The following is an 18544-nucleotide window of genomic DNA, read 5'->3' as shown; positions in this document are numbered from 1 at the left end:
TTCCCCCACAAAACACACGGTGACATACTGTGAAATCTATGTGTGATCCTTCCCTAGCTGGTAGAGCAGATACTTGTGAGAGGTTTAAGAGTGGAATGCAACATGCTTTCAGTTCATCACCGTGAGAGACATTTTCATAGAATGTGGCCCGTAAAATGCAAAGGATGCGGATGGGGGAACCTCAGAAATAGCCACGTGGAATGGACTGAGCCCCATGTATAAGACAGGAAACTCCTGGACCCCTGGAAGGCCAGAACTCCTGGTGGTCTTCAAGCACACTGAGGCTGAAGGACAAAAGTGTGGTCTGCTATAATAGGACCTCCAACAGAGATAAAGAGAGAGAGGGATTCCCCTTTGAGTTGACACCCTGAATTTGGACTTCTAGCCACCCCCCACACTGTGAGAGAATAAATGTCTGCTTGTTGAAGTCATATGTTTGTGATGTCTCTCAGATAGCATCGCTAGGTAACCAGGACGGCAGCCTCTTGTCAGGTTTGCACAGCTGTGATCTATCATAAAGGGAATAGATTGTCTCAGCTTTCTCCTGCAGAGCAGATGATGGCTTTGAACCACTGATCTGGTTAGCAGCCTAACTTGTAGCACACTCTTCTATTCCCCACCCCTACCCTTTTTGTCATTTTGATGTTATATTTAAGACTCCCTTGCTCAAAATCTCAACCCTGAAAATGTACCTCTATGTCTGCTTCTAGAAGGTTTAGGTTTTAGTTCATACATTTAGATCCTTGACCTTGTTGTTGTTGTTGTTATGTGCCGTTGAGTCGTTTGCGACTCATAGCGACCCTATGTACAACAACAGCCTTAAACGGTGTTCTATCCTGTGCCAATCTCATTTCCTCTGACACACCCATCCCGATTACCCCAGTCACTGAATCAATCCACCTCATAGAGGGTCTTCCCCTCCTGCGCTGTCCCTCTACTCTACCCAGCATGATGTCCCTCTCTAAAGACCTGTCTCTCCTTACAACATGTTCAAAGTATGTCAGACGAAACCCCAGAATCCTTGCCTCCAAGGAGCAGCCTGGTTTAATCCTCTCTACGATGAATCTGTTTGTTTTCTTGGCAGTCCATGGTACATTCAATACTCTTCTCCAGCACCACAGCTCAAAGGCGTCAATTCTCCTTCTATCCTCCCTAGTCATTGTCCAACTCTCTGATGCATAACAAGTGATTGCAAAAACCATGGCCTGTATCAGGTGCACCTTAGTCTCCAGAGAGACACCGTTGCTCTTGAGTACTTTAGAGAGGTCCCTAACAGCAGACTTTCCCATCACAATGTTGTTTGACGTTTTTTTATTTCCTGGCTACTGGTGCCAAGAGTGTTGACCATGGAGCCAAGCAAACTGAAGCTGTGAACAATCTCAATCTCTTCACCATCCATCCTGATGCTACCGATTGGTCCAGTGGTGAGAATTTCTGTCTTCTTGACATTGAGCCTCAGTCCATATTGAAGGCTGCAGTTCTTGACCCTCTGCAGTAAGTGCATGAGGTCCTCCTCAGTTTCAATGAGCAAGGTTGTGTCATCTGCATAATGCAGATTGTTGATAGATCATCCACCAATCCTAACGCCACGCTTCTCCTCCTTGACCTACTTGGAATTAATTTGTGTATTTGGACAATGACTAAGGATGGCAGAAGAAGAATTGATTCCAGTGGTGCTGGAGAAGAGTCTTGAACATGCCACGGACTGTCAAGAATAGGTCTGTCTTGGAGAAAGTGAAACCTAATTTTTCCTTAGAGGCTAGGATCTTGAAGCTCCATCGCACATACTTTAGACACATGGTGGGAGGGTTGAGTCCTTGGGGAAGGACATCATGCTTGGAAGGGTGGAGGAACAACACTGGAGAGGAAGACCCCAGAAGAGATGGATTGAGACAGTGACTGGGGCAGTGGGGATAGGCGTGTCAGTGAGACTGGCTCAGAACAGGGCAGGGTTCAGGACTGTTGTACATAGGGTCGCTATGAGTAGCAGGGAATTCGATGGCACATAACAACAACAACGTATGTGTGAGTTATGACTCTTTTTTTATTCTTTCACCTGTAGAACTTTGTTTGTTCCAGCACTACTAGAAAGAGCCAATTCTTTCGCCAGTGAAAAACTTAGGACTCTGAGAGACCCAACTTGCCCCAATGTCTAGGTTTATTTCTTGACTTACAATTCTATTCCTTTAGTCTAAATGTTTAACATTATTCCGGTACCAGACTGTCTTGATTACTGTTGCTTTACATTGTGTTTTACTACCAAGGAATTGAGTCTTCCTACTTTGTTCTCCAAGACAACTTAAGTTACTTAGAGTCTGAGGAATCTTTAAAAAAAAATACTCTCCTTCATGTGATTTTGAAGATGGGGTTTTCTACTTACATGAAAAAGGCTGTTGCTGTTTGGGTAAGAATTGTTTTGCATCTATAGATTGCTTTGGGTTATGATGTTATGACATCAAATAGTGTTAATTTTTCCAATCATGAACATGGAATGCCATTCCGCTTATTTAGATCCTCTTAACATGCTCCGGGCATGTTGTCAAGAGGGAACAGTCTTTGCAACAAGCCATCATGTTGGGAAAAGGTAGAGAGTCAGCAAATGAAAATGACTCTCAGTGACAGCGGTTGACCTGGTGACCATTAACAATGGGCTTGAGCAAATAGGAGATTGTAAGGACGATCGTGATAAGACATAGAGTTGCTATGAGTCACAGCACGTGACAACAGCCAGAATATACTTTTTTGGGGTAATATTTTAACATTCTCAGCATCCTCTTCTTGTTTGTTTGTTGTTGTTTGTTGTTATGTGCCATTGGGTCACCTGCCACTTACAGCGGCTCTATGCACAAAAGCCCTGCACTGTTTCCAACTTTCACATTCCAGTCCTCAATTATCATGAACTCATCTTGACTGCATATACGGTCAATTTTGGACTGCAAGATTTCGCAAAACTTTTCCATTTCTTCCTCTTTGGCTCTAGATGTAGGAATGTATATTTGAATGTTATTGTTGTTGTTGTTGTTGATTGCTTTCGAGTCGAGCACAACTCACAGCGACCCTATAAACAAAAGGCCTGAAGCCCCTCTACAACTATTTATCAAAGTTCCCAGAGTTTCCAGTGGTTGCCACTCCTGCTTCCAAACCTGTCATAGCATGTTATTGTTGTTATGTGCCATTGATTTGCCTGCAGTGTATAGCAACTGTATCTACAGCAGCTCTGAACCCGTCCCTGTCCTGAGCCAGCTGCACGAATTCTGACACACCAACCTCCATTACCCCTGATACTGTATCAGTCCATCTCATCCAGGGTCTCCTTCTCCTGCACTGTCCGTCCACCCTTTCGAGCATGATGTCCTTCTCCACGGACCGATCTCTCCTGGCTATGTGCCCAAGGTAAATGAGTCATATTAGTAGGTCTTCTTTGTACAGATATGGATAATATCCTATCATTCACAACATTGTATTTCAGAATAAAACTTGAAATTGAGGGGGTTTTACTATGAATGCAACACCATTCTTCTTCTGTTTTTCATTTACAGCATAGTAAACCATTTAATTATGTTTCAAAGTGGCCAAAGCTAGTACATCCTATCTAAATGGAATGCCTAGTATGTTGATGTGTATGTGTTCCATTTAATTTTTCAGTGTCTAGTTTCCCAACATTCAAGCTACATTTATTCCATGTTCCAATTATTAAACTATGTTTCCCATCCTTTTTCCTCATTTCAACTGACTTCCAATCTGGGCTCTACCGCTACGCTACTATAACTAATCACATTCTTCTACTGTTTGTCCTGTTTTCAGAGGCCTTTTATATAAGAAGTGGATGGCCAATACTGTTTCCTAGTCTCTCTTAGTCTGAGCTCTGCTGTCCATCATGAGGAACCCTTGTGGCATTTGACACCCCCATGTCATAGCTTTCAGTATCACAGCAACCCACAAATTATCTCAGTACAGCAATTCACAAACAAGTGCTGTACCATTTGGAACAATAAGGTCCCAGGAAATGATGGGATACCGATTGACTTGTTTCAATAATCAGATGTAGTCCTGGATGCATTCACCAATCTATGCCAGGAAATTTAGAAGACAGCTGTGTGGCCAACGGATTGTAAGAGATCTCTTTGTGTTCCTATTCCAAAGAAAGGTAATGCAACTGAATGTAGAAACTATTGAGCAATATCATTAATATCACATGAAGCAAAATACTGCTGAAGATCATTTAGAACTGGCTATAACAATACATAGACAGGCAATTGCCAGAAGTTCAGGTAGGATTTGGAAGAGGCCGTGGCACCAGGGATATCATTATTGACGTCATATGGATCCTGGCTGAAAGTAAAGAATACCAGAAGAATGTCTACTTATGCTTTATTGACTATGTAAAGGCATTTGACTGTGTGGCTTACAACAAGCTATGGCTAACATTGAGAAGAGTGGGAATCCCAGAGCACTTAATTGTGTTCATGCAAAACCTATGCCTAGACCAGGAAGCTGTTGTGTGAACAGAGCAAAGGAATACTACATGGTTTAAAATGAAGAAGAGGTGTGTTAGGGTGGTATTCTCTCCCCATACCTAGTCAATCTGTATGTTGTCGTTGTTGTTATGTACTATTGAGTCACTTGCCTCTCTTAGCAATCCTATGTACAATAGTCCTAAAACCTGCTCTAACCTGTGCCAACCTTATTGTCTCTGATACTCCTACCCTCTTTATTCCACTCACTGAATCAATCCATCTCATCAAGGGCTGTTGTTGTTATGTTCTGTCAAGTCATTTGCGACCCTATGTATAGCAGCTCTGAACCCTGCCCGTCCCGAGACAGTCTCACTAATTCCCACACACCAACCTCCACTTCCCCAGTCACTGTATTAATCCATCTTATACAGCGTCTTCCTCTCCTGCGCTGTCCGTCCATCCTTCCAAGCATGGTGCCCTTTTCCAAGGACTGGTCCCTCCTGGCCAAGTACCCAAAGTATGTGAGAGTATGTGAGATGGAGCTTCAAAATCCTAGCCTCCAAGGAGAAACTTGGTTTCACTCTCTCCAATGCAAACCTGTTTGCTCTCTTGGCAGTCCATGGAATATTCAAGACTCTTCTCTAGCACCACAACTTGAAGGCATCGATTCTTCTTCTGGCATAGTTACTCCTTGTCCAGTTCTCTGAAGCATAACAAGTAATTGTGAAGACCATAGCCTGTATTAAGCTCATCTTAGTCTCTAGACTGACATCTTCGTGTTTTTTAGTATTCTGGAGAGGTCCCTGACAGCAGATTTTTGCAGTCCAATTCATCTTTTGATTTCCTGACTGCTGGTGTTAAGAGTGTTGATTGTGGAACCGAGCAAGCTGCTCCACCTATCACCAACTAGTCCAGTCTTCTTATTGAAAGTTAGAGTCCTTGACCTTCTGCAGCAAGAGCTTCAGGTCTTCCATTTCAGCAAGCAAGGTTGTGTCATCTGCATAACGTAGGTTGTTGATGAGTTTTCCTCCAATCTTGATGCCACATTCCTCCTCACAAAGCACTGCTTCCCGAATGATCTGTTCTGCATATAAATTAAAAAGATATGGAGACAGGATGCATCCCTGATGCACTCCTTTCCTGATTTTGAAGACTGGACTACATTTCCCAAAAGGCCTTGGTAGGGTGGGGTATCAGGAATCTGAGCTCTGATTGGAGAGAACTGAGCTCTATTGGCCCCCCCCAAAAAAAAAGTTGTCGCCAGGCTTGCTGGGAATTGTAGGCAAGATGCGCATAAATAACAAAGCGGGGTTTACGACGTGCCTTGCGTGTGTCACCCGATGCCTGCTGGGAAGTGTAGTTCTAGGGAAGCGAGCGAGTTCCTTTTTTTTTTTTTTTCGCTAGACCTCATGGGATTTGTAGTCCGGAGGCGATTCCCTTGTTCCTGCTCTTGTCTTCCAGGGTCAAGATCCCCTTTTCCACCATTTTTCTGAGATCCCTAAGTACACAGATCCCACCCATGTGCCGAGGCCTTCCTTGAGACTCGTTCTGGCCTTTCAAACCTCAGGCGTCCTGCAGAGAAGCAAAGCGAGGATGTTGGCAATTTCCTGTCCTGCAGAGGCCCCAGAGGGCTTCCTGGAGGAATGGGCACCCGCTGGCTAAGTCACGAATCAGCCTCGAATTAATTGCACGCCTTAGTCATGAGGCAGCCTCAAATGCTGCGCGCTGTCATGGTGATCTCGGGCCTGAGCCGTCCTTGCAAACGCCCTCAGGACCTCGTTGGTGCTGGGGTGACCAGGCTTACATTAACCATACAGTAGCACTTACAGTGATGGAGTTTATCATAGGGGATGCCGGGCACCCAGAAGAGGCACTAAGCCTAGCTTGGGGTACATGGCTTAACCTGGGGTTCCTGGGGAGAGGAAGTAGAGACACAGCTTAGACACACACTGGACTCAGTCCCCAAGATGAGACTCAGCATAACATCATCCTTCATTCTAAGGAGGCTCCCAGACTCCCCCTTATTTGGTGGGAGAGGTACAGCTCATGCCATACAGCCCGGGCAGGCCAGGTACCACCAATTCTGGAATCCCAAAAAGGGCTCATAATCCTGCCTGGAATAGGACTGGAGGTAGGGATTGTTCAGAATGACAGGTGAGGCTGATTCTTGGTGACCTTTGCCCAGCAAAGAACTGAAGGGAGAACGGGGACCTTCACCTACGTGAAGATGTAGTGTGTCAGGAGAAAGTTCTGTGGAAGAGGAGTGTATTTGTCTAGGGGCAAGTGTTGTAATCAGCCTTTTATGCACAGAACTCTTCTGAGAGGTTATCACTAGTGGCAACAAGTCGCTTCCAGCTTCCAGTGAACCCATGTAGGATACAGTGAATCTCTGCCCAGGCCTGCACCACCCTCACGGTCGCTTTGGTGCCTAAGCCCATGGTTCCAGCCACGCTCTCTGTTGAGGATCTTCCTCTTCTCTGATCTTCAATTAAATCCCTCTCCAGTAACTGGCCCCTCCTGATACCATGGCCCAAACATGTGAGACCAAGTCTTGCCGTGCTTGCTTCTGGTTTCCCTGCTTCCAAGACAGATCTGTTCATTCTGGACATCGAAAGGAAAACATTCACTGCCATCAGGTTGGTGTCAATGCATAGTGACCCTCTGTTGGGTTTCTGAGGCTGCACATTATAGCAGGAGGAGATGGTCTGTCTTTCTCCTTCACAGCTGCTGACAGACTCAATCCATCGAAGATATGAGCATTAGGGGAGACAGTGGGGGGGATGTTCCCAAAGGAAGAGCCCCCTAGAGTGTGCTGATGTCCTCACCAGCCTCGAGCAGTAAAGATTGGAAAGATATTTAGAGACACAGGTAGTACTGGCCTTGTGCTCAACCATCCCAAAGACACTCACAGCCCTGGATTTTACCTTAGCATCAGGCATACCAGGTAGGGGTAACTGTGCCGATGTTGTTGTTGTTGTTTGTTGTTATGCACCATCAAGTCGCCTGTGACTCATAGCGACCCTATGTACAAGAGCCCTAAACCCTGCTCTATCCTGGGCCAACCTCACTGTCTCTGACACACTCACTCCCACCACTCTACTCACAGAATCGATCCATCTCATCAAGGGTCTTCCTCTCCTGTGCTGTCTCTCCACCCTCCCAAGCATGACGTCCCTCTCTAAGGACCAATCCCTCCTTGCAACATGCCCAAAGTATGTCAGACAAAGCTTCAGAATCCTTGCTTCCAAGGAGCAGGCTGGCTTCACCCTCTCCAGGACAAATCTGATTGTTCTCCTACCAGTCCATGGTATGTATATTCAACACTCTTTTCCAGCACCACAGCTCAAAGGCATCAGTTCTCTATCATCCCTAGTCACTCACTGTCCAGCTCTCCCATGTATAGCACGTAATTGCAAAGACTATAGCCCAGATCAGGTGCACCTTAGTCTCCAGCGTGACATCGTTGCTCTCTGTACAGATGAGAAAACTGAGGCTCGGAGAAGAGGATTGACTTACACAGTTGTAGACAGGTCACAAGAGAAAGAATGTCACGAAAGAGACAGGAAACTGTTGTTAAGGGCCACCGGGTCAGCCCAGACTCACAATGACGTCATGCGCACTATTTCTGAGTTCATTATTGTGGCCGCTAGGTCCACCCCTCTTGTGAAGGGTCTTGCCCTCTTTGCCAACTTCTTTATTTTTTTAAAAATGTCATTATTTTTTGTGTGTACTGTCAAATCATATCTGACTGGTACAGGAGGACATTGTTCCTCCTTCTCAAGCAGAGCATCTGGTGGATTTGAACTGTGCACCTCTGAACCTTCTTGCCACTAGGCCACCAGAGCTCACCGCCAACTTCTTAATGTAAAGGCATCGACTCTTCAGTATTCCTTACTCATCGTTTAGCTTGAAGGTCACTGCTGTCAAGCTGGAACTGACTCACAGCTCACCCTCTAGCAGGCTTTAGGGAGCTTTAGTGTCCTAGTGGTAAAGAGCTGTTGCCGCAATCCCAAAGGCATGCAGTTCAAATCCACCAGCTGCTCCAGAGGAGAGAGATGGGCCATCTCCTCCTGTGCAATGAAACGGCTTCTGAAATCCCTCTTGAGGGTCAGCTATGGATCAGTTCTAACTTGACAGAAGAGAACAACAGAAAAAAGGAGAGGAGTTACTTCTTTGTCTCTCTGTGAGCTCCTGGTGGATTCAAACCACTAGTAAGGGGCAGCCTTTGAGGTAACAGTGCAAATCTCGATGTACTAGGCTACCAGAGTGCAGCCACATTCAAACCCGTACCTTAGCCTTTGAGAGCTCCATGGGACAAGGCCGACTTTGTTACCTTGCTCTGCCAAGTGTAGGAAGAGAAGTAAGGTGGAAATGACCTTGAGCACATCACAGACCCGTTTTCAACAGTGAAAGCCAGGAGGGGGTTGGTGTCGTTCTCCTGGAGCGTCATTCCATGCTAAGAGACGGACTAGAGCTAGACTTGTTCACTGCTTTAAGGTAAAGCTTTCTAAAAGATGGGCATTAGATCTTTGGACAGCAGTGTCATTTCAGTGCTTACCATAGGCACTATTGTGTGTAGATACACTTCTCGATTTGACTATGCAAATAAGGAACCTGGGGCCCAAAAATGGGATTGGACAGTTTGTAAATAATGCAAGTGAAATGCATGAGTCATTGAAAGAGGGTGGGATCAGGGCAAATAGTGTGCATGTTGTTGTTGTTGTGTGCTGTGGAGTGGGAACCAACTCATAGGTGACCCTCCAGTGGGTTTTCAGAAGCAGTTAATTGCATGGGAGAAGACTGCCCATCCTTCTCCCGTGAAGCAGATGAAGATCTCGAACCGCATGCCTTTGGGATTGCAGTGCAGCTTCTTGTCACTAAGCCACCAGAGCTCCCAAATAACATGTTTAGAATCTAATAAAAGGATTGACTAGTTTTCTTGTCCATTAAAGCTTAAACCATTAAGTGCACCATACTAGAGCCAGAAAGGGGGATCTCACTGCCACCAAGAAAGAAGATCCAGGAGTGGAGTGCATCCTTTGGACGTGTGGCCTTTGCACTGAGAACATCCTGTACCCAGGAGATAAGTGACAAAGAGGTTGCTGTAACAGTGGGGAATGCAAGAGCTAGCAAGCAGCAGTAGCAAATGTAGCAAAGAAAAGAGAGAAACAGAATGTGAAAACTGGCGTTAAGACAGCGAGGTGGGCTGTTTGGTCCACCAGGCAAAGCAGTACAGTGGGAAAACCAATCTCCAGAGCAATACACCTGAGTGAGCACCTCTGTGCAGGTGACTTGCTCGTAAAGTAGGGTACCTTTGGGCACTCACTGGCAGAACTAGGAAGGACTTTGCCCAAGGAGAGCCAAGAAAGGAGGCCTGTTCTCTTGGGGGCTGAGAGGAACCCATCCTGAGACCAGAAGCTGTCTTGTTCTGCTGAAGGAAGGCTTTGCCTACGTATCTGATGATTCTGAATTATAACCTGGTACTTCCTTCATCATCTTCACTTGTTAAGTGTCAGTATTGGCTGTCAATTCTTTGGCACCATAAAACATATTATTGAACCAATTAGAGTGTCATGGAAGGGACAGCTGATTTCAGAATGGGTGCAAAGGTTAAAGGGAGGGATGTATGACTTTCAGCTCAAAAGACTCAGCCTGGGGCTAATGTACATCTCGTCTCTTTCCCCCTCCTGGAGTCACAATAATGCCAGACGTACTATCTTTATGCAATGGTTACACAAAAAGAAACTCATTCATTCCTGCAGACCTTATCAGAGCCTTTAGGTCCGGAGTTTTACCAGACCTCTTTCGGACCAGGACTATGGCCAGGGTCTAGGACAACGACTGACAAAGCCATGGGACTCAAAGGTCAGCAGTGGGAACACTTGCGGGGACGGATGGAGATGTCTGCTAGCAATTGTTCCCGAGTGTAATCCAAGCATCAGTGAGTGAGAACAGGGGCCAATGTGTACATAATGCAAATCTATTCTGACCTCACTCCCATTCTGGGGCTTGAAATGTCATTGCTGGGGACAGAAAAGAACCTGTCCCATACATAGGGTCACCTAGGCTGCAAATCTTTAAAAGAGCAGATCACCAGCTGGACCCGCTTAAGGGGGTTCCCAGGGCTGGAGAACTGAGCCACTGCAGGAAAGCTACGTCTGGGGCTCCCCAGGCTGCTCAAGTCGGATTTCATGAAGTCTTGACTGGCGCCAGACGTAGCCTGGTGCTCGCTGCTCCAAGGCCAGGTCGGAAAGGGCAAGCACCGGGGTCCTGGCCTGCAGGAGCTCCGGCCGAGGGGCATCGGCGGGGCGGGAGGGGTATTGGAGGGCGATGATCTTGGAGGGCTGTGATCTCGCAGGGCGGCCTCCCCGGAGGCCGGTTAGAAGGGGAACTCGCACACGTAGTAGAGGCGCCGCTCGCAGTCGTGGTCCCACCACGAGCCGTCGTCCGAGGCCTGCGCCACGCAGTTCTCGAGCGCCCCGCCATTGGGCTGGTCCGGGCTGAGCGGGTGCGGCGCGGCGCTGGGCTCCAGGCGGGCCGCGCGGTGCCAGGCGAAGAAGGACACGCGCTGGCCGTTCTCGAAGAGGTAGAGGCCCTCGGCGCGCCGGTCGTGCACGCCCAGCCACACCGGCCAGTTGTAGGGCGCGAGCGCCGCGCGCAGGTAGCGACTCAGAGCCTCCATCTGCTGCCGGTCGGCCGGCTGAGCAAGGCTCCCGCCGCGCGCCACGCAGCGCGCCTGCGCCGCCGCCTGTGCCTCGAAGTCGCGCGAGAGCAGGAAACACTTATGGCCCAGGCGCAGGCCCTTCAGGCAACCTGTGGGCGGAGCGGAAAGGGGCGTGAAGAGGGTGGAGCCAGAATCCGGGCGGGGAGGGAGGGGCGGGGTCAGACATCTCAGGGGCGGAGCAAATGAGGAGCCCGGGTCTTTGTAACAGAGAAGGGGCGGGGTCAAAAAGCCAGGGGCGGGGAGAAGGCGGGGCCAGCTGTATTAGGGCGGTGCGGTGGGAAGGCGTGGTCAGCTGTTCTGGGGTGGGGCTAGAAGGGGGCGGGGCCCAAACCGCGCTCCGCTATAGGCGGCGCCGGCCTAGAAGGCGGGCCTTTGGGAGGTGTGGCGCGGGGAGAGGAGGGTCCGCGCCTTGGAAAGAGGGGAGTACCTCTTCCCGCGCCCCTCCCGCTTTCCGCATTCACTCTTCTCAACTGCTCCATCTTTCCTGTCTGCCAGGACACCCCACATCTCCCGGGGCTCATGAGCCCTAACTCTCGGGACCCCTGCAGGCCTCAGACCTCCCCGCCCACTGGACCCCCTTTTCCCCCCAACAGGGCTGTGCGGCCTCACCCTCTAAACGGCCGTGCTGGCGCTCCGAGCGGCTCTGCGCCTCCTGCAGAGCTTGCACCGCGTCGCGGGTGTCTCCCGCCGCCTCCCGCAGCTGACGCAGCCCCCGTGTCAGCTCGGCCACGCGGGTGTCCAGCGTGTGCAGACGGACGTGCAGCTGGTGCAGGCCAGCGTCCAGGCCCGCCAGGCGGCCCACTGCAGAGCGACAAGGCGGGGAGCTGGGCGGGGACAGGGGACCAGGGACGGGTGGGGGGAGGAGACTCAACAGTTAGGGAGGGGGGAGCGTGGAGACTCGGGGTACGTGATAGAACCTAGGACTCCTGGATGGCTTGGCTTGAGTGGTGCACAACTGAAGGGTCACCAGATAGTGGACTATTAGTTTTTGAGGCCTGGGGACAGGGCAGACTTCTGAACACTCACAGATGTAAGAGATGTTGTCTTCAGGGGTGGGCGAGGGGCTGGGGCTGGGCGAAGGCGTCGGTGTTGCTTCTTCCTCCTCTTCCTCAGCCTGTCCATCCTCTGCTACCCAGACTTCTGTGCCCTCCGGGGTCTCAGCAGGGCTTTGGTCCCCCCTCCCAACGGTCAACCCCAGGGCCTCCTGTAAGTGCTGGAGCAGGGGAGGCGACGTCAGGGCCAACAGGCCATGTCCCACCTATCCAGCTGCAGCCTCAAACGTGCCCCCTGAACCCCTCACCCCGTCTCCTGAGCCCATTTCCCAAATCCTGGCATTTCTCCGTTCTGAGCACTCCCCACCCCATAAACAACCAACCCACCTCAACTCACCTTCAGCATCAGGGCCTCCCTCTCTCGTTCTTCCGCCTGGGCATCTCCCCAGCCTCCCTCCCAGTCCCCCTCGGCTTCCTGAGCCCCCTGGCCATAGCCAAGTAGCTGGGGGAAGACCAGGGCCCCAAGGAGCCAGGCTGCCTGCATCAGGCTGGGCTTGTATCACCCAAGGCAGCAGACGTGTCTGGGTGTCTGGCTGTCTCTCGGGGAGCCTGGGGCGAGGGACAAAAGCGTGCTGGTCACTAGCCCCCTGATCCCTGATCCCCGCCTCTCTGGGCTCCTGCTTCTGTCGGTTGGTTTGTGTATCTCCCCGCCCCTCTTGGCTTCCCCAGGCCTGCCTCTGTGGCCGGAAGCTTCTAACGTTCCACAGCCTGGATCCCGCCTGCCCTGGGTCTCCCCACTTACCCCCCTCTTCCCACTTTCCAGAGCTCACTTCCTCTCTGCTCTCCTTAAGCCCTGGCCAGTCTCTCAGAGGGCCAAGAAGAGGCTGAAGCTGGCTTTCCCCAGGATGGGGTGAGGGGTGCAGCAGACTCAACTGAACCCCAGAGACCACTCTGGACCAGGCAATGTTTGGGCTGTATCCCCATCTTCCCCCTGGCTGTCCCCTTCCTCCTCCTGGTTGTTCCCAAAGAAAGAATTCAGCTAAGGGTGTTATTATGTGACCACCATCACCCACACATTCAAGAGAAAGAGAGAAGACTCTTCAATGATTCTCGGGCTCCTGCCCCCAATTCTGCCTCCCTGCCCTCCAAGCCCTTGGGCCAGGATGAGAACACGTGTGTGTGTGTGTGTGTGTGTGTGTGTGTGTGTGTGTGTGTGTGTTGCCTGTATGCCTTTGAGGTTCATGTGTGCCCCCAGGATTCAGATTCATTTACCACACTTTACTGGTGGATGTACTCTGCAGGCCAGAACCCCCATCCCATCCCATCCTACCCCCCAGACCAGGCAGTCCTGGGGATGCCAGCTGCTCCCAGACAAAAGGACTTGGACAGAAGATGTCTCTGAGTGAGGAGGGGCTGGGGCCGAGTGGGGGAGGCAGCAAGCACACAGCGATAGGGACCAGGCCGATTCCTCCAGAAGGTGGGGTAGAGGGCGGCTGGGCGGCCAGAGAGCTCTGAGCGTTTGGCGAGGTGCCTGCCTCCCGCCTGGACCACTGCAGTCCCGCCTTCTCCCCTCTCTCCCCCCTCCTTCCTCCGCCGGAGCCCCTCCAATCCCTGCCGCCTGCCGCAACCAGAGCAATCTTTACAAGCTGTAAGTCAGATCACGTCTCCCTGCTCCCCTGCCCCCCACCCCCCAGCTTCCCATCAGATGCAGGACTGGAGCCAGACCCAGCCTGGCCCTCCTCGTTGGGCTGGTGGAGATGAACCCTTTGCACTGGGACTGTCACTCGCTCTCCAAACCCCTTCATCCCCTAAGCTTCAGCCACACGGGTCTCTTGGTTGATCCCAGAATGCCAAGTTCACCCCCCATTTCTTTGCACCAGCCCTCTCTTCCTCCTAAAGGCCCCTCTTGCCAGCTGCACCTCATCACCCACCTTAGGTGCTCAGGAGACGCAAACGGTTGGCATTTGACTGCTGCTGACCTGGTGAAACAGCCGTTAAGGTCTCATCTGTTAACCAAAGGGTTGGCAGTTCAAACTTACCTTGCCACTTGCTTGCAGAGGGAGTGAGAGAGAGAGAGAGAGAGAGAAGGGCTTGACAACCTGCTCCCATACAAAAAACCCAGCAGCTTAGGAAATCCTGCAGGGAGTGCTCGTGGCCCCTTGGGTAAGGAGTTGCGCTGCCAGACCAAAGGCAGGCGGTTCGAATTCACTAGCTCCTCCTGGGAAAGACAGTAAAAATTGACAGTCTCTTCCCATGCGATTCACAGCCTCTGGAGACTCTGTGGACAGTCAGCTACGAGTGGGTTTCCACGCAATGGCCCGTACAACAGGATGTTCTGTGGGGCGGTTCAGCTCTGTCACTTGGGGGCGCTGTGAGTCAGAATCTGCTGTGTGGCACCAACAAAAACAAAAGCTCAAGTCAGAACTGATTCAACCCTCCCGTGGGTTTTCAGAGGCTGTAAACCACATGGGAGGAGATTGCCCATCACTCTCCTGTCAAGCAGCTGATACAAAACACCTCCCATAGCCCAGGCAGGACAACACTTCACCTACTAGTCTATTCATGTTGTTGTTGGGTGTCGTCAAGTCTAGTATGACTCATAGTGACCCTATGAACAAAAGATCTGAACCGTGTTCTAGCCTGTGCCATCCTCACACTTCCTGACACATCAGAGCCCATTGAGGCAGTCACCGTGTCAATCCACCTCGTCGAGGGTCTTCCTCTCCTTCGCTGACCCTCCACCCTTCCCAGCATCATGTCCTTCTCCAAGGAACAGCCCCTCGTGGCAATGTGCCTAAAGTATGTGAGGCGAAGCCTCATCATTCTTGCCTCTAAAGAGGACTCTGGCTGCACCCTCTCATATCTGCCCTTATCTAGTTATTCTTTTGGCCATCCATGGATGTTCAACGCTCGTCTCAAACACCACAGCTCAAAGGCATCAATTCTTCTTTTTTCATCCTTATTATTCACTGTCAGATACATAATAAATAATCGAAAAAACCATGGCCGGAATCAGTCGCACCTTAGTCTTCAATGTGACACCATTACTCTTCAATTATTTGGAGAGGTCCCTAACTGCAGATTTTCCTAGTACAATGTGTCTCCTTACTTCCTGACTGCCGGTACCAAGGGTGTTAACCGTGGATCCAGCTAAGGTGAAGTGGCTGACCGCTTCAATCTCCTCCCTCCACCATGAAAAAGGCTATTCATGAAAAGCACTCAGTTTGAACCTGCCCAGAAGTGATGCTGAAGAAAGACCTGGAAACCTACTTCTGGAATACTTAGAGCGATGTGGGTGGAGGGTGAAAGCATGGAGTTCAATTTACTCTGTAACACGGGGAGTGGGGGTCACTGTGAATAGGAACTGACTCAGCAGTGATGGGTTTGGTTTGATCTCCCCACATACACACACCCCCCCTTATCTACAGAAATTTCCTCTCCACGGGTTTCCTTATTAAAAGCCCCCACAGTGTCTCTTTGATATGAGTAAGCCTGGCATTCTCCAGTTCATTTATTTATGCGTCTGGGGGGATCATGAGGCCGCCGTGAGTCAGAATCAGTCGGATTCAGGGCACTGAGGTCTAGTTATTTGTGGGAGGTTGTCCCTAGGCAGTGTGAGCAGTCTTGTTAGCCTTATCTGCAAACCATAGAGTTGTAGGTTTGAGTCCATCTAAAGGTACCTCAAAAGAAAAGCCTGGCAATCCAGGTCCAAACCATCACAGCTTGTGGCGAGTTCTACTCTGATATGTTTCTCTAAGTCAGTTGTGCTGCTAACCCAGAGGTAAGTGGTTCAAATCCATCAGCTTCTCTGAGGGAGGAGGAAGATGGGCAATCTCCTCCTTTATTATTTACAGCCTCAGGAAAACACGCTGGAAGGTCAGCTAAGCGTGCCTTCAGACTCCACAGCAATGATCGAGCTTTCGAGTCTGAGTCAACTCGATCAAGCTGCTTCTGAATGGCTCTGGGGCTGTGAGCTGGTTAGAACTAGGGGGCCTGAAGATGCCATCTTAGCAGCATGCATTTTTTTAGCAGGATAACAGTTTGGACAAAGATCCTCCCCATCATCTCTTGCATTGCCTCTGCTCCCCAAGCCGAAAGGCCCAAACCAAGAAGCTGGGGGAGCATGAGAGGCTCGAGGAGCCAGCGTTCCATTAGACTTGTAGCCCTTGAGGCTGCGGATGGGCTACTGTGTGTCAGTGGCACCCAGTCTCCCATCCTAGGTGGCAGTGGCATCAAGGAGGAAGTGGAGAGGCCAGGCGACCGCAGCCAGGCCCTGATGAGTCACCCAGGGCTTCCCCAGACACGGCTGAGCTGGTTCTGCCAACAACCATGGAGCACCCTAGCCAGGGATCATGGGGCCCGCTCGTCAAAGGAGGAAACCGAGGCTGAAAAGGGGACAGCAAGGCCTGCTGGAGGTCACCATGAGGCAGCAGCTTGCCAAAGCTTCTGGCTCTGAGCAAGCGCAGGGCAGCTGCCCTCGGAGACAGAGAACCCCAGGAGGGGCCTTGGAAATGAAGGCGTCCAGCATTGAGTTTTCCAAGAAAGCCTGGTGCTCAGCAAAGGGCACTGTGACCTTGGCAAGCTGCTCACTGTCTCGGAGCCCAGGTCATTCAGGTACCCCCCGGGGACCTATATCTAGAGAGACCGTGCACAGGCAATGCAAACTGTAGAGGGCTGTGCAGCCTCACTCATTGCTGGCACCAACTCAGGCAGCTGTGACTCCCCAGGGCCCAGCTGCTTGCCACCTGGGCTGGATGCACATCTAGGGTGGGTCTTCCCAGAGCTGGGCTCCACAGAGCGGTGTGGCAGCTGCTCTACTCAATCCAAGGGGGACCCTGGAGAGCTCGAAGTTGGAAGCGCACCCAGAGGCTACCTGGAACCTCAGATGCACCAGGCCTTGGAGGTCCTATAGAGGCCAGCCTGAAGGGGGCCACAGCCTGAACCTCTAGGACACACAATGACTGCCTTCCAGGTCCCCCCTGTGTGTCTGGGAGTGTGTTCTGAGCATGCAGGAGCCACGTGCACACACACCTGTCTGCAGGTGTGTCTGTGCACGTGTGAGCTGGAAGTGTCTGCATGCATGTGAGATGAACGAAGACACACAATTTCACGTGAGCCAGATGGTACACAGTAGTGGTCACGTGAAGACCTGGGAGTTTGCCCACTTGGCATGCCCTCTCCAAAGCTCCGTGACCTTGGGCAAGTTGCTTGGCCTCTCTGGACCTCAATTTTCCCATCTGTAAAATGGGGCTGAGCAAAATCCCTGGTTCATGGGGTGGATGTGAGAAGGGAATGAGTTAACCTAACCCAGGTCGCAGGCACTTAAGAAGTCCTTGGAAAATGTCATTCTGCCATCCCAAAGACAGGTGCTTCTGAGCTGCCTTTCAGGAAAAAGATGGGCAACCTCCTCCCAGGGGGATTTACAGCCTCTGAAAACCTGGAGGATCAGCTCTGAGTCCATGGCAGTGAGTTTGAAACGTGTAATTGCCCTGGTGGCCCATGGTGGTGGGTACCTGAATGGGTGAGGGCGTACCTGGGTGATGCTTGGGGAGTGAGTCTGTCTGGGGTGCAGGCACCCACTCCCTACAGCTGGGTGCTGGCTGTTTGGAGCTAGAGATCTGACCATACAGGCACTTTGGAGGCTGCACCCGCAAGGAGGGGGGGGTGCTGTCACACGTGCATAGTGTTAGTGGCTGATATGCCCACGGTGGAGCTGGCTGGATTTGGGGAAGGTGTACCCAGGGGCCTTGTGTCTGGGTGTATTTGTCCTGGATCCGAGCTAGGGACCCCCCCAGCCCCCCACTGTGAGTGTGCACCCGTGCCTGGGCCAGGTGTGTCCACCACGTGTGCCCTGTGCATGGATGGAAGGACTGGGAGGGTGTGTGTGTGTGTGTGTGTGTGTGTGTGTGTGTGTGTGTGTGTGCTTTGGATAGAAGGGCACAAAGGACTATAGCCCTCCCAGTTTGAGGGTCCAACACCAGATAACGTATTTATTGCGCCCTACTGTGTGTGGAGAGGGCCCCGAAAGGGGGTGCCTGTGGGGTACCCTAGGAAGGCGGCGGGGGGGGCCTCCTCGCCGTTGGGGTACCAGCGGGGGTGGAGTCAGGGTTTGGGGACCCGGCAGCAGGGAGAGTGGAGGGGGAGGGCAAGAAGAGGGGCGGAGTCAGCGGGGGGGATGGGCGAGGTTTGGGGGCGCGGGGAGGGGCGATGTCTTTCCTCCGTTGGCTCCCGGAGGGAGGGGAGAGGGCGGAGGGAGGGGAGGGAAGGAGAGAGAGAGAGAGAGAGAGAGACGGGGTGAGGGAGAGACAGCGCGAGCGAGAGAGCGAGCCGGGAGGCAGAGGAGGCGCGGAGCGGGCGGCGGCGGCGGCGGC

General features: G+C 51.3%; 1 protein-coding gene across 1 annotated transcript; it reads right to left on the bottom strand.

The window, feature by feature from the left end:
- Nucleotides 1-10836: 10836 nt before the first annotated feature.
- On the bottom strand, nucleotides 10837-12717 carry CLEC11A (C-type lectin domain family 11, member A). Its single transcript, XM_006897281.1, has 4 exons — nucleotides 12571-12717; nucleotides 12208-12394; nucleotides 11791-11982; nucleotides 10837-11270 (listed from the first exon to the last, which is right to left on the bottom strand). Exons 1-4 carry the CDS (start codon nucleotides 12715-12717, stop codon nucleotides 10837-10839), a joined length of 960 nt encoding a protein of 319 aa, XP_006897343.1.
- Nucleotides 12718-18544: the final 5827 nt, after the last annotated feature.

This window comes from Elephantulus edwardii, unplaced genomic scaffold (genome assembly GCF_000299155.1).
Source record: "Elephantulus edwardii isolate Elephantulus edwardi_28Jun2011 unplaced genomic scaffold, EleEdw1.0 scaffold00208, whole genome shotgun sequence".
NCBI lineage: Eukaryota > Metazoa > Chordata > Mammalia > Macroscelidea > Macroscelididae > Elephantulus > Elephantulus edwardii.
Note: the sequence above shows the minus strand (reverse complement) of the source record. Positions and strands in the feature narration are given on the sequence as shown.

What these genes read in the sequence shown, in the direction of transcription:
- CLEC11A (XM_006897281.1), bottom strand. Translation starts at nt 12,717, where the DNA reads ATGCAGGCAGCCTGGCTCCTTGGGGCCCTGGTCTTCCCCCAGCTACTT. An exon ending in AGACAACATCTCTTACATCT is followed by an intron (nt 11,983 to 12,207) that starts GTGAGTGTTCAG and finishes GTCGCTCTGCAG; the next exon opens with TGGGCCGCCTGGCGGGCCTG. An exon ending in CCAGCACGGCCGTTTAGAGG is followed by an intron (nt 11,271 to 11,790) that starts GTGAGGCCGCAC and finishes CTCCGCCCACAG; the next exon opens with GTTGCCTGAAGGGCCTGCGC.